Source organism: Danio rerio, chromosome 12, assembly GCF_052040795.2.
Source record: "Danio rerio strain M-AB ecotype USA chromosome 12, GRCz13ab, whole genome shotgun sequence".
Taxonomy (NCBI): domain Eukaryota; kingdom Metazoa; phylum Chordata; class Actinopteri; order Cypriniformes; family Danionidae; genus Danio; species Danio rerio.
In genome coordinates, this window is record NC_141032.1 from 39,852,501 (window position 1) to 39,867,809 (window position 15,309).

Below are 15,309 nucleotides of genomic sequence, written 5' to 3' on the forward strand. Positions count from 1 at the left end.
ATGGGTTTACTTACATTATTTTTGTAAAGTCAACTTCTTGCTTTTAAGGCCATTCTGTGTGAAGTTTGCATGTTCTCCTCACGTTCTCGTGGGTTTGTGCTCCAGTTTCCCCCAGAGTTCAAAGAAATGTGCTATAGGTAAACTGAATAAGATAAATTGGCTGTAGTGTTGAATGTGTATGGATGTTTCCTAGTACTGGGTTGCAGCTGGAAAGGCATCTGCTGTGTAAAACATGCTGCATAAATTGGTGGTTCATTCCACTGTGGAATCCCCTGATGAATAACGGGACTAAGCCAAAGGAAAATGAATGAATGAATGATTAAGGACTTTAAAATTGCATACAATGCACACTGAAATATGATCTGGCATTAGTTTAAGAATGAAAGACTTTTAGAAATCTCATTTTAAATGCACATGCAGTATTTTCATATGCATTTGTTGTTTTAGTGAGAGTATAATGACATTAAATATTACTTTGCATTCTCTTTACTAAAATACATGCAGAAAATACAGCTCCTAGTTGGATTTTTTGGTCTAATTGTTTAAGGCATTAATTAAGAATAAGAGAAAGATGGACGAATGAATAAGAAATACTGAGTTTCTATCTTGGTTTGATCTGCATTTCTGCCAGAGCTGTCTTCAATATTGTTTGAATCATTAAGATTGTCAATACTAAAAAGTACAGACAGGTTTTAATTTGTCGTGTAAGTCCTATCTAATTTGCAATAGTTTTATTTTTCAGCATGATAATGATCCTAAATACACTGCTTGTGTAATGAAATCCAATTTGGAGAGCTGATGAAACAATGCTAGCCATGAAATGGCCTCCACAGAGTCCAGACCTGAATATTATATACAGTATGTATAGGCAATAATGCTGGCAGTATGAGATTCACATGGAGGGAAAAAGAAAGAGAACATGCTAAATCCAAGAAAGAACTCTCAGAAATGCTGAAATATGCTTGATATTAAATAGCACATCATTTCAGAAAGACTTAACAAAAAAATTAAGCTGTTGCTTGGTGCTAAAGAGATCATGTTAAACACAGACTTTTAATTCTAGGCTTGATGCCCTTCCAGCTGCAACCTGGTATTTTGAAACATCCATACACAATATGGACAACTTAATTAATTTATTTCACCTATAGCCCATGTCTTTGGACTGTGTGGGAAACCGGAGCACCCGGACCAAACCCACTCCAGCATGGGGAGAACATGCAAACTCCACATAGAAATGCCAACTGGCCAAGCCGGGACTCAAACCATTTACCTTCTTGCTGTGAGGTGACAGTGCTAACCACTGAGACACTATGCCACCCTTTCCCATATTTTCTGTTCATATAATCAAGATTTAGTTCACCCAAAAGTAATGATCCTGCTTGCTCCATACCTTTTAGATGGACACATTTGTGCAATATAACCTCTCAAGTCTGGTGGTGGCCCAAGACTTTAGCACAGTACTGTATGTCTAGATTTTAGTTGTCATTTTAATAATGTATTTAAATATAAAGTATATTTACAGCATTGTCTCATATATACATCACCTGCAGTGGCCCTTCGGTCTCAGCGAGAGCTCTTTCAAGCCTTCTTTTTACATCGGACAGCGCTGAAATCTCAGTCACCATGTTGTCAATCTCATGGTTGATCTCAGACCTCCAGAAGCTGATGTCGTTCAGCCTCTCTCCGATGTTCTTGCTGGTGGTGTCCTGAGTTCTGCGGGTCAGCTGCTCCTTATCCTGAATAAGCCGAATTGTGTCCCGCCGGAGCCTCTCAGCACTGTTGCGGGACGACTCGGACTCCCTGTAGTTACTCTGATTGGATTTGTACCAGTCCTCAGGCATGTAGCGTGTGCTGAGAGCTGTCCTGTTCGAGGGGTAGAACATGGTTTTGGCCCGGACTAACTCGAGGTTGTCTCTTTGCAGGGCTGATAGGGTCGGGATAGCGCTGCCACTTCTGTAGTAAGAGTTTGTCCTCCAGGGCATATTGGAGTTCTGGTTGAGGCTCAGTGGCGGCTGGTGGCTCCTGTAGCTGGATGCTGTGGTGGAAATGGCTGGCAGGAAGTGGCTGGTTTTGGGCCGAGTGTAAGTGGCCATCTGGGTGGATCCGATGAGCTCCATGTGTCAATCAATCAGACACTTTTCCCCCAGAGAAATACTGCAATTTAATTAGATGAAAAAGGTTGAAGGAAAGTCTGTTTGGTAACAAGTCTTAAATATGGCTCAAAACATGTATTTTCTGTTATGGTACAGCAAAAGCTAGTCAAATCAAGTACTGCTAGACAAATAAACATAATCATAAATATAAACAGTGGAATATTTTAGAATTTGAGTCAGGTAATCCAATAGTGGAAATTGCATCACATTTTTATAGTATTCAAATACTTGTGTGTCATTGGTTTTCTATAGGCGGTTCATTTCACTGTGGCGACCCCTGATGAATAAAGAGACTAAGCCAAAGGAAAATGAATGAATAAACGGTTTTCTCCATCATACCATGTAGGTTGTATTGAATAAAACATGCAATCTTTACTATGATTATTGTTTATATCCATGTTACCAACCTTCCAATAAAGGTGTTGGAGAACTAACTCTAATGTTGAATTGAGAAACCTAGCCTTGAAGTTTGAAGTCATTTTAAAAGCTTTAAGTTTGTTTTTAGCAGATCTATAAGCAGTTTTACATTTAACACACAGTTTAATCACATTACATTTAACATTGTTTTAAAAGCTCCACATTTTAATATTTTTAAACTTCCCAGACAGATTGCTTGTGGCTGATTATTTAAGTATTTGTTATGTAGTTGTTAGAATGTTGCTTTGGAGTTACTAGGCTGTCCTGTGTGGTTACTACTGGTGCTAGGACATTCTGGGTTGTTGCTAGATTGTTATTATGGCTTTCTATGTGGTTGCTAGAGAGTTGCCAGTATATTTTTGGTAGTTAACTGGGTGCCGCTACGTTGTTAGGGGCAAAAGTTATTGTCAAATATGCATTTAAATAAATTCAAAAATATACAAAATTGTCAAAACATTGTATTTGCTAAAATATTTATATATAAATAAATATATACATTTTATATATATATATATATATATATATATATATATATATATATATATATATATATATATATATATATATATATATATCATAACTGAACTGTGTTAATAATATATGTGACTGCCACTGTAACAGACAAAATAGACATAATACTATATATATATATATATATTTCATTTTTAAAAAAAATTAAGACTTAAACTTACAAAAAACATATCCAGCATATATTTAAACCTAATTTATTATGGAAAATAAATAAATAAATAAATACGAATTGTTGACAGAACATATTTGCATTTCACTGTGTATCCTATACAAACAGCGCCAATTTGCATCAAAGAAATAAATCATCTGACTTACTAACTAATTAGAGCTCGAGTTACTGTAATTCTTAAATGATCATAAAGCGTGTTAAGCAATGAACTCACCGTGTTTGAATCTCGTCTGTCACTGTAATGAAGCTCGCGCGCAGGTGTTCAGTCTCTGCACCGCTGACAGGTGAACGCGCGCACCTGTTCTAAGCTGTGCGGAGCTTCACGCATGCGCGAGAGTTCTTGAAAGCCACTGCTGCATTATTGATGGACAAAACCGTTCATTCCGTGAATCACTTCCGTAAGAGCTCAGTCGACAGCACCGTTATTCAACACTACTTGTTTAGAGGCAGGTAAACAGTGAAACCAATAGCAACCAAATACACGGAATTATGTTTTGTCATCCACATTACTCATTTAACATGAAAACAAGCTTAAAATAAAATTAAAGTGAAAAAAATATATATATATTTCACAAAGAGTAAAGTCAGAGAAAATATCAAGTTTACTAATAAGTATTAAATATCAAAGCTAAATACACCTATAGGTTTTATATAAAAGCATTCATGCATACATTTAAAAAATATAAAAATAACAAAAATGTAAAACTCTTAAAATATTTTAAGTTGATCAAACAATATAGTGTATTTTCCAGCATTACCACTTCTGTATTTTTTATTGATAATATTATTTGGAAATACAATAAAATAATTTAAAAACGTATATATATATATATATATATATATATATATATATATATATATATATATATATATATATATATATATATATATATATATATATATATATATATATATATATATATAACTTGAGCATTGTGTAAGATTTTTTTTTTTTAAATTTAAATAACACACCCATACAATATAATAAACAAAAGTCAAATAAAATAAAATGAATGATAAATGAGGAGAGCATGTGCTTTATTAAGTCATTCAATAAATAAATTCTTTAATTTTAAATGTGATATCGGGTTACAAATCCACATTAATGTCATATGTAGATTTATTTATTTCCTTGTCAATATCCAGCCAATGCCAGTTTTGGGATTAACGCATTACAAGTAATGCAATTTACGTAATAATATTACTTTTTGTAAAAAGTAAATCCAACCGTCATTGGGGGATGAGCAAATCGTACTAAAATGTACGAATTAGATCCTACAAATTCGTATGAATTAGCCACTAAATGAAAAAGTTTTTTGCCATGAGATTGTGTTGTACTTTCCATAGAAAATAACTAAGTAATGCAGCTAGTTACTTTTTTGGGGGAGTAATATTGTAATGCATTAATTTCAAAAGTAACTTTCCCCAACACTGGCCAATACTGTATATTTCTGAACACAAAACATTCTCACTACATGCTTTCTGGACACTTTTCCCCCCTGGTGAGGTATTGCACAAGTCTCTGTCTAGAAACCATTCAGAATACCTGAACTAGCAGCAACACAGTTCAACAGGGTCGAAGTGATCAGCCGTAGATGAACCGAGACAAAGGGTCGTTCTAATCCTGGTACAGTTTCATAAATGCAAAATCATGCATCTTTCATATCAGTGTGATTTGCATTTATTCATGAACAGTATTTTTTTTTCTTCTTTTTTTTTTTTTTTTTTTTTTTGCATCTGAAAAATGTAGTGCTAAAAGTGCAATCTCAACTGTGCATAAGTTTTTCAGTGCAGTTTTTACTTAAATCTCGACTGACCATCAATCTGAAAGTGTTTGGCAAACCGAGACTGAGATGTATGTGCAGTGAAAACAGACTTGTGTTTGTGTTTATACTAGGAAACCACACAGTGAATGTTTCACAGATGAAATGGGTGTGGTACATCTGGACTAGAGGCACAGCTGGAAGTGTGAATGCAGATTTTGAGATCTGACAGTGGATTTTTTTCTCGTTCAGAGGATATGGGTATAGCTATAGCATTGCTGGAATTTCAACTGGAATAAAGAAGGGATTAAAAAAAAAACATCCTTGAAAAACTCACTGTATATTACTTTCATATATTCATATTCCTTTAGAATATGTAAGTTGTGTAATTTACTAATGTATCTGTTCAGCTGAGGGAACGAAAACCAACCCTGTGATGTCAGACGCAGCAATATTCCAACTTGGAGGCACCCTTGCACTAAAAGTTATAGTAAAACATGCCCTTTTCTTCAAAATGGTTACATTAATCAAGTTTGTTTAATATAGTTTCATTAAATTGGATAACAATCTACAAAATAATATAAACTTGACAGACTGCTTCATTTCCACTTGAAAAAATCCCGTAAAGTGCTTTGAAATGTGCATTTTAATTTGATGTTTGATGTAATCTAAATTGAATCACAAAGAGAGGGCGGGACATAGTTTAGCCCCTCCCCCTTTTTATAAAAAGAGCCAAAAGCATTTAATTTAAATGTGGGGGTTGTAGCGGATGCCAACCGAACTATTCCGCCTAGGTCGCCTCTATGGATGCGCCAGCCCTGAGCTCAAGCTCACCAAATGCAAAGCTTCTTGATAGGGGCGGGGCATGTCGGACACTAGAGAGCATTTGATTAGTCATGATTTGATGAAAAACCGAAGTATGAGGTGAAGTGAAATAAAACGTTGATCCATTCAGGCTTAAGTGAAAAATTCAAGCTTTACATGTTTTAAATCTTTTAAATGTGAAGTTTGTCTCTTTTTGGAGCGTACTAGCTTATAGATAACCTAAAAGCTAACAATACTGATACTAACATCTAAAAAAGTTTATTTTAATTTCATGGGACCTTTAACCATGCTACTCTTAGCTATGAGGGAATGATGAGTAATAATAAAGCTCCGCCCCCTACTCAATATTCCATTTCAGTTGGAAGTACATCAGCATACTGAAATAAAAGTCTTGGCAAATTTCCAACATAGACTCATTCTGAAAACGTAACCATATACACGTTTCTGGAGATCATGAATTATGTAGCCAGAAGTTTGTATGGCTGTATTTCATTTTTAAAAGGAATGCTACAGGACAGTGTAATGCCATTTCTTTTTCCTGCTTAACAGCTGACTGCGTATCTCTGTATGGATGGCTTTTCTGCTGTTACCAGTTTGTCGAGTAGCTCGTCATCCCTGGGCTTGAGGCGAAAAGAGGAGTTGACCATGACGGTGTCCGACTCTGGTGAGGAACGGTTATAGAAAGAGGGTAAGGCAAAAACAGAATAAAAAAAATAAATAAATAAACAAGTAAATAACAGGGTGAGAATGTGGTAAAATCAGACGGTGAAGAAATGTGGTGAAGATCAGACGAGAGCTTTTTTATTTCTGGATTGCTTTTTTAAAACTGTCGGTTGAGTTTAGGGAAGCTGATAGGTGGGTCAGTCGGTGCTTTTGAAAATACTATTGGTTGGGTTTAAGGAAGGAGGAGGGTGGGTCAGTTGATCGATTAGTCCACAGCGGCCTCTGGTGAATGTACGTGAAAACAGCAGGCGTGAATGGCACTCGCATGAGAAATTTGAGATCTCAAAAAGCGTACACAGTAGACCTCTGGTGGATTTGCGAAAGCAAAAACTGCAAAAAACGTAGCTCTTGATGCTGTGTTCACACCAGACGTGTTACGCGTGGACAAATCACGATATTTGCATGTAAATAGATACGTAAACATTTTGAGCTTACTCGCTTCCTTCACAGATTAACTCCGATTCATTCATGCGTCAAATTCACTGAGCAATAGACGCAAATTTACGTCATAGGCTGGGCTTCTTTCTGCCCGGTGTCTGTAGCTTCATTGCTAAATGGCTAACACGGGTTTGTTGAAAGAATAATTGAATAACTGCTTTATGAAGGCTGAAAAACAACGTTGATTTATTTGGAGCCATGTCTGAAGCCTCCTTTCTTCTGCACATGACAAATGACAAGCGACAGACCGGAAGTCATTCATTTCCAATGGAGAGTAGTCCGGGAGCCACGTGGAGTTCCGATCATCTCCGTATGTGGAAAATTCAGATCCGAATTGAGCTGCGGATTTGTTGAAATATTTGACCTCCTGCGGCTAGACCGTATGCGACCAGCTGAGATGCATTCCAGTGTTGTCCAAGCAGGTCCGTGTGTGCAAGATGAGAAATAGGAGATTTTTTGCTTATTTTTGGAATCAGAAAAAGTATATATTAAAAAATACATCACTATTTATAAATACAAACAATAAAGTAATAAAAATATAATGTTTTATGTTGTCTCCACATTCTCTCCAATATTTTTAATGGTCTGAGTTATTAGTATTCATTTATTCATTCATTCAACCACGGAGAATTGCTTTTGCACTCCTTTATTTTGGACACTGCGAGAACAGCTTCTCTCCCATGGTGCACATCAGAACTGAAAATTGTGTGCGACTGACACAAGAGGGCGTATTCCAACAGTCGTGTCCAAATGTCGTGTGCAGTGGAAAGGCGGCTTGAGTCCACTAGATCCTTTCAGAGGTGCACCCAGCTCTGTGAGTTCATAAACTTCTCTAGAAACTTAACCTGGATGATGGAAGCTTTTAGCGGTGCTTCCGACTGAGCCGAGCCCAGTTTGATCAACAGTTGCCTGGTGGCCAGATGATTTCCCCTGTGACACCAACAACAGGCGCTACGTCATAATCACGGCCCTAAAAGAGAAAGCTCCTGATTGGTTAACGTGGTGCAAATGTTTGCTGAAGTTCAGATTTTAAGAGTTGAGCGATTCATGTCAATCGTGCAAAATGCTCAACTCAACTGAGCATTTTGTGCGATTACCTTATTCACGCGTATAGCGCCGCAGGATGTCTATTTGCGTCTTTGCATTGACTTAACATGTAAATCACTCGGGCTTGATGCTTCTTCCGCGTCTGGTATGAACGCAGCATCAGACATATTTGGCGGTCTCCAGAAATGTATATAGAGGTACATTTTCAGAGTTTCGCTTCACACAGACTTTATTGTTTCATGTTTTTGTGACCATTAGATTCCACTGTTTTGAAAGAACCTCTCACTGTCATGGCTCCCATTATTAGTGTGCACAATCATCTTCCTGAAGGGAGGGAATCTGAGCTATGAATCTGTGAGTGAGGTGACAGGATACCTTCTAATTATTGCATGGGCCTCAAAACCTTCACTGCCCCTCCATGAGGATGAGTTACTGGCTCATCAATGATTCATTCAACAGGAAGGGTGAACACTAGTTTTTTTTTTTTTTTTTTTTTTAACAAGGCGAAACCAGTGCTTGTGTCCTGTTTCAGGCCAGGCAAACAGATGCACACACGCACCCAGGACTGAGGCTGGGTGGCATGGGCTTATAATCCTTGTGTCTCTCAGTTTTTAAGAGGGTGTTGACATGGTTTGACTCACCCTAAAGGAAAAAAGCTTCGCTGCTGAGTCTCAGAGTCATTCTTTATGGACTGGAATGCAACATATGGGTTTGTGTTAGTGTGGAAGGGAAAAGAATTGAAACCCCAGATGATTTTTTTTATTTTATTTTTTTTGTAAGATGTTGTTGCATTAAAATGCTGCATTACGATCAACTATTATATCGAAGATGATTTATTAGTAAATTGCTCAATTGTGACCGCATGGAGTTATTAAATAAAAAAGATAATAGATAGGTTTGTGTGTGTGTTTGTGTGTTTGTTTAACTGCAAAGAAAGATTTAGAATTCGTTTCTGTCAGGGGTGTCCACACACGGTCCTGGAGGGCCAGTGTCCTGGAGAGTTTAGCTCCAACCCTAATCAAACACACCTGAACAAGCTAATCAAGCTCTTACTAGGTATACTAGAAACTTCCAGGCAGGTGTGTTGAAGCATGCTGGAGTTAAAGTCAGCAGAACACTGGCCCTCCAGGACCCACTTTGGACACCACTGATTTATGTAGTTGTAGTTATTTATTCAGTTCCTTTAATGTAATTTTTGGCGCGTAATCTATATAAGGGGTGACACGGTGGCTCAGTGGTTAGCACTGTCACTGGTTTTAGTCCCGGCTAGGTTAGTTGGGATTTCTGTGCGGAGATTGCATGTTCTTCCCATGTTCCCATGGGTTTCCTCTGGGTGCTTTGGTTTTTCCCCACAGTCTAAAGACATGTGCTATACGTGAATTGAATAAGCTAAATTGGCCTTAGTGTGTGTGTGTGTGTGTGTGTGTGTGTGTGTGTGTGTGTGTGTGTGTGTGTATGTGTGTGTGTGTGTGTGTGTGTAAGTGTTTTTGTGACAAATCAGGACACAAATCTGTATAATGACATGGATATGACACAGGTATTACGCACACAGTCTCCTGTGATGGTTGGGTACATGGGTATATGGGTGGGTATATGGATGGATGGATGGATGGATGGATGGATGGATCGATTGATTGATTGGATGCATGGATGTATGGATTAATGAATGAATGGTTGATTGATTGATTGATTGATTAATTGATTGATTCATTCATTCATTCATTCATTCAATCAATCGAATCAACCAACCAACCAACCAACCAACCAACAATGAATTAAATAATGCAACCAACCAATCAGTCAACCATCCATCCACCCATCCATCCATCCAACCAACCTACCACGCGTTCATTCATCCATCCGTCCGTCCCTCCGTTCTTTCGTTCGTTCGTCCATCCAACCAACCAACCAACCAATTATTCAATCAATTAATCAATGAGTCAGTCAATCAGTCAATCAGTCAACCAACCAACCTACCAACCAACCAACCATTCATCCATTCATTCATTCAATCAACCACCCATGCATTCAACTAACTAACCATCCATTTATCCATCCATCCATCCATCCATTCATCCAATAAATTAATCAATAATTAATTAATTGTTGCCTAAATACACACTAAACACACTGAAAAAACTAAAAGGTTTTAGCAGCAAAACGCTGCTTTGTGACTCTTCTATAAAATATTATTTAAAAATGTTTAAAAACTTAAATTAATATTTAAATAAATATGTACATTGACAATAAAATGTATTTGAAATAAATTAAGATAAATAAAAAATGAAGCAAAATTTGAAAAATATTTAATAAAAATGGTAATAAAACTGAAATCACAAAAAAAAAATTAAATATCCTTCACCATGCAGTCATTTATTAAATGCAGTTGTAATTAACATGATTGATTGATTGATAGGGGGAGTTAGACTTTCTATATAGAATATATAATAATAAGCCGACATGTTAATACATGAATTTGTTCCAATTTTCATTCATGTTTTTTCATATACGGGAAAATAAAATATGTACATTATCGTCAAATCGTGTTATGTATACATGAAACTTTACCATTTTTAGTCCACCGTTGTCACGTCAAGTAAACATACCCTTAGAAATTTAGGCTATGCCACTGAGCCGCTTCTCTCCAGGTGGTCCAATATCACAACCGTCGGTTTTCTATGTCAACAGAGTAAGCTGAGATTCAACAGGGCATCATGCCAGCACTCTACTGTATCTCTTGACACACATTCTGAACACACATACACACACACTTATCAGAGCTCATGTCAATGCCTCTGCCCATGTTGGATATGCCCTGTAAAGGCATGAAGAGCAAACCCACGTTTGACGTCCTTCGCTCTCCAAACGGCAAACACCTCCCCGGTGCAGAACGTGAGTGTAACATTAGAGTAGTCTATATTTACACTAGTACTCTCCGTCTGGAGGGTTTGCGGTGTACTACTGCATGCCATGAATGCGTGAGAGGACAAACCCATTTCACGAACGCTATGGAGTACTGCAAAAAGTATTCTGAGCTTTTAAAGGTATACTTATTAAAGTATTTTCTATAGGGTTTCATGATGGAGAATGAAACGGATTGAATTGCGGTTATAAAAAGTGTGGAGACGTTCAATGCGTTTTTGAATTTTATTTTACCGCTTTTACGTCTTTCTATGTAAAAATACTCTAAATAGGGCAGCATGGTGGCTCAGTGGTTAGCACTGTCATGTCACAGCAACAAGGACGGTGCTTTGAGTACTAGCTGGGCCAGTTGGCATTTCTTTGTGGAGTTTCCCCCCACAGTACAAAGACATACCGTATAGGTGAATTTGTTAAACTGACCATAGTGTATGAGTGTGTGTGAGTTTGTATGGGCATTTCCCAGTGCTGGATTGCTGCTAGAAGGGCATCATTCCACTGTGGTGACCCCTGATAAACAAGAGATTAAGCTGAAGGAAAATGAATGAATGAACACCCTAAATAGTCTGTGGAAACTTGTTTTAGGAAGTTTGCCTTTATCTCATAGTTCTTGCTTTCTTTAGACAGACAATTGTACGAAAAAGCTCAGAACTGCAAGATCAGATCTAAGAATTAAATGAGTAAATGATGTGTAAACAAATATGTTGGGTTGAACTATAGCCTTACTATAAGTATAAACACATCTACAGTTTGCAGTTCAACACAATGCTTAGCAGATTTTCTGTGTTGCTCTTTTATTTTGCACATAAAAATAGTGTAAAATATAAAGTTTAAGTAAATAAAAAAAGAAGTCCAAAAGTCTTAAAATGTGCTTAATCAGATTAGTTTTGTATCAAAGAAAAATATTACTCCCAAAATTGCATTATTTTGCTGTCACTTTCACCCATTTACAATGAGATCTTGTCTTTAGGCGACATAGTGGGGCAGTAGGTAGTGCAGTAGATTACTAAAGGGACAAGAAAATGAATGAATGGATCTTGTCTTTAAACTCAACACTTGAGATGATTTTGGGTCCTTTCGGTGTGAAAAAGGATTAGTGGGACATGGGGGAAATGAAGATGGTGGTGATGGTAGTAAACATTACACCCGTGTGACCAGTCAGCTGTTCAGTGGTGTAAAGTAACAAATTACAAATACTCAAATTACTGTAATCGAGTGGTTTTTCTCAGTAATTGTAATTTCTACTAAAAGTAGTTTTAAACATGTGTACTTTTACTTTCCCCTCAGTACATTTTAGTGCAGTATTGGTACTTTTACTCCACTACTTTCCTTGTAAGCTGCAGCCACTACTTTCTTTTTTTCTTGTCTATGGGGATTAGAATAATCAGTCCTGTGATACCTGTTCAATTAAATCACACATAGACGGTAAATCACATCATAATGAACTACCTCAAGACATGGGCGATTTATAAATGCAGCAAACTGTTTGGAAGCACTAAAAGTGTCCATCAACCGAACATCAGACTGACGTTGTAACCCAATGTCTGGAACTCACCATCCTAATGTTGAACTGTGCAGAGACAATCCTCACCACAGGTACTGTAACTGTCCAAAATAAGTGATAAAGTCACAGGAAATAAGGCAAATATTTGTGCTATTTGTTATGAGACATTTTGGATACATTAGAGCAGGCATGTTCAAACTTGGTCCTGAAGGGCCGGTGTCCTGAAAAGTTTAGTGCCAACCCCAATCAGACACTCCTGGGCTAGCTAATCAAGCTCTTACTAGGCTTTCTAGAAACATCTTTGTAGGTTTGTTGAGGCAAGTTGGAGCTAAAATCTGCAGGATACCGGCCCTCCAGGACCGAGTATGGACACCCCTGCATTAGAGGGAAAAATGCATTAAAACGGTGGAGTAAATTCATAAAATGATCACAAGTGTGTATGGATAAAGAAATTGAATGATTGACAGTGTTCTGCCATCTTGTATATATGGTATCAGCTATTATTATTCTTATAACACATTTTGAGGTTTTCCAGCAGGAAAAAGACGTCAACATGAAGTCAGATTGATATTGTACCCCATCATGGGCCCGTTGCATTTTGTTTGGAAATGAAAATCGGGTTGATGTCAGAACCCAACCTCAGGCTAACGTCTATGTCCAACATCCAACCTAAAATCAACCAAATATCAACATCTAATGATGTTACAGCTTGATGTTGTGTTGACTTTACCACTATGACATCTATCAGATGTTGGATTTTGGTTGCCATACCTGGCGAATAAATAAGATTTGACGTCAATAGGACGTTGGTTTAAGATTTTAGCTCGATGTTGAATTTTGGTCAGTTTCTAACACAACCTAAAATCAACCAAACATCAAATTAATTTGACGTCATTATTGTACATCAGAATAACATTATAGACGCTGGCTAGACACTAAATTGTTGTCACCTGACATCACAACCTAAATCTAACCTAATATTAACATTTTATGACATTGTGTGCCAGCTGTGCAATAACTCAATGCACTACAGAATGTTACGTTTACACACATCCACAAACTACATGTAAACGCATCAGCTTTTAACAGCGTAATACTTACTACTCACTACTTTTAAGTACTTTTGAAAGGGCTACTTTTGACCCATACTTTGAGTAATATTTACAGCAGATACTTTTACACTACTTGCACTACATTTTTAGGCACTTAATGGTACTTTTACATAAGTATAATTTTTCAGTACTCTTTCCATTACCGCAGCTGTCCTTATTATGCTGGCCTTATTTACTCTTGGTGGCATACCAATACTACAGGCGGCAGCTTTTTTTTTTCTTCTTCTTCTTCTTTGCAAACATTGTAAAGACTTAAAGACTACACGTTCTAAGTATTTTATTTATTATTATTATTATTTTTTATTATTTGCTCTCTATTTTTTGAGCTTGACAGCTTTGGTTACCATATTGGTGTTTAATAATTTATTTAATCAAAATACATTGATTGTTTGGTGGCAGGAGTGTCAAATTTTAGTTGCAACATGCAGAATTGATATTGATAGACACAAAACTGTGCTCTTATATGAATCAATGCTTTCTGAGAGCTGGGCAGGATGGTTTTCATGTTAACACTGACTCATATTCCAGAGGATCAGATGGATAGAAGGAGAGAGAGAGAAGCTGACTCTTGATCACTCAGATGACGGCATTGCAGGGTTCAGGTTACTGTGCTGCAGAGGGTTTGATGGCTAGTTATCTGAGGTAAGGTAAGAATGGATCATTGCATCTACATTCCTCTTCATTACTAGGCCATATAACACATAATTCACCTCTACACCGAACGTATGAAATCTGGAAATGCTGACACTGAGGAAGTGATGCAATTTACTGTCTAAACACCATTGAAACTTTGCATCAGGAAAGGGTTTGGGTTGGGTCTCTAAAAATATGGGGAGGGTCTGTGTTTACCTTTCCTCTTCTACTCCATCAAGTGCCAGTCACAGAAAATAAAACATCCTGCTTGGTTAAACTAGTGACCTCTCTTTCCTCTTATTCAGACTCATGTGACTTCGGTTATTCAGTTTCTTTATTAGTGACTGAGAGAAGAAGTAGCAATGATGAGTTGGTTGGTTGGCAGCATGGCAACTGCAGTGTTCTCACAGTTGCTATTGGTTGCCATCACACCTGAACAAGAGAGTAACTGAGGCATTAAATCTGATTGGCCGATAGCAGCCCCCTGCTGAGATATTTGGATAGATTTCTTTTTTAAAGGGATAGTTATAGTTATATTTAAACTGTTTAAATTGTCCTTATATTCTTAATATTTTTCTTTTGAAAATCATAAAATAAAAACCAGTAACGTTCTGTGACATTTTTAGAACTATTATACAAGTCATAATGGAAAAAGTCATTTAATGTAAATATTTGGTCTTTATAGTTGCAAAAGTCATTATTTTCCTTCAAGAATAATTTATACTATCAAATGATCAATAAAAAAATCTGAAAAATCACCCAAAAGTGAAAAGGTGCTGGGAATAAATCAAAATATTTTATTTTATTTTATTTTAAACAGTTAAAATTGTCTTTATAGAGGCTAAATACAATTGTTTTGCTTTGAAAATCATAAAATAAAAACCTTTAACATTCTGTGAAATGTTTAGATATTTAAGTCACTTTAAAATAATAGTTAAAAAAATGACAGTGAAAAGTTATTTAGTGTAAATTACTATTAGCACACAATTAAATGGTACAATTAAATAATCTTTATAGAGGTAAAAGTTCGTTACTTTCCTTAATGATAATTTTTTAATCCCTGAACCAAGTTCAA

The 15,309-nt window shown here is 36.6% G+C and overlaps 1 protein-coding gene and 1 long non-coding RNA gene across 14 annotated transcripts in view; one reads left to right on the plus strand and one right to left on the minus strand.

Moving 5' to 3' along the window:
• tekt3 (tektin 3) overlaps positions 1-4,068 on the minus strand; it is a 16,701-nt gene extending 12,633 nt beyond the window's left edge. The window contains exons 1-2 of one of the 2 annotated variants that reach the window (XR_015504377.1): positions 3,485-3,729; positions 1,545-2,154 (exon numbers count right to left, since the gene is read on the minus strand). Coding sequence is in view for 1 of the 2 variants with exons in the window: in XM_087276797.1 (XP_087132923.1) it covers positions 1,545-2,117 (573 nt within the window). In the remaining variant the exon portion in view is untranslated. Of the gene's footprint in view, positions 1-1,544; positions 2,155-3,484 lie in introns of both variants that reach the window. The other variant, XM_087276797.1, reaches the window with a different exon arrangement.
• Positions 1-15,309, plus strand: part of LOC108191741 (uncharacterized) — a 197,626-nt gene that overhangs the window by 160,383 nt on the left and 21,934 nt on the right. The window lies entirely within an intron of this gene.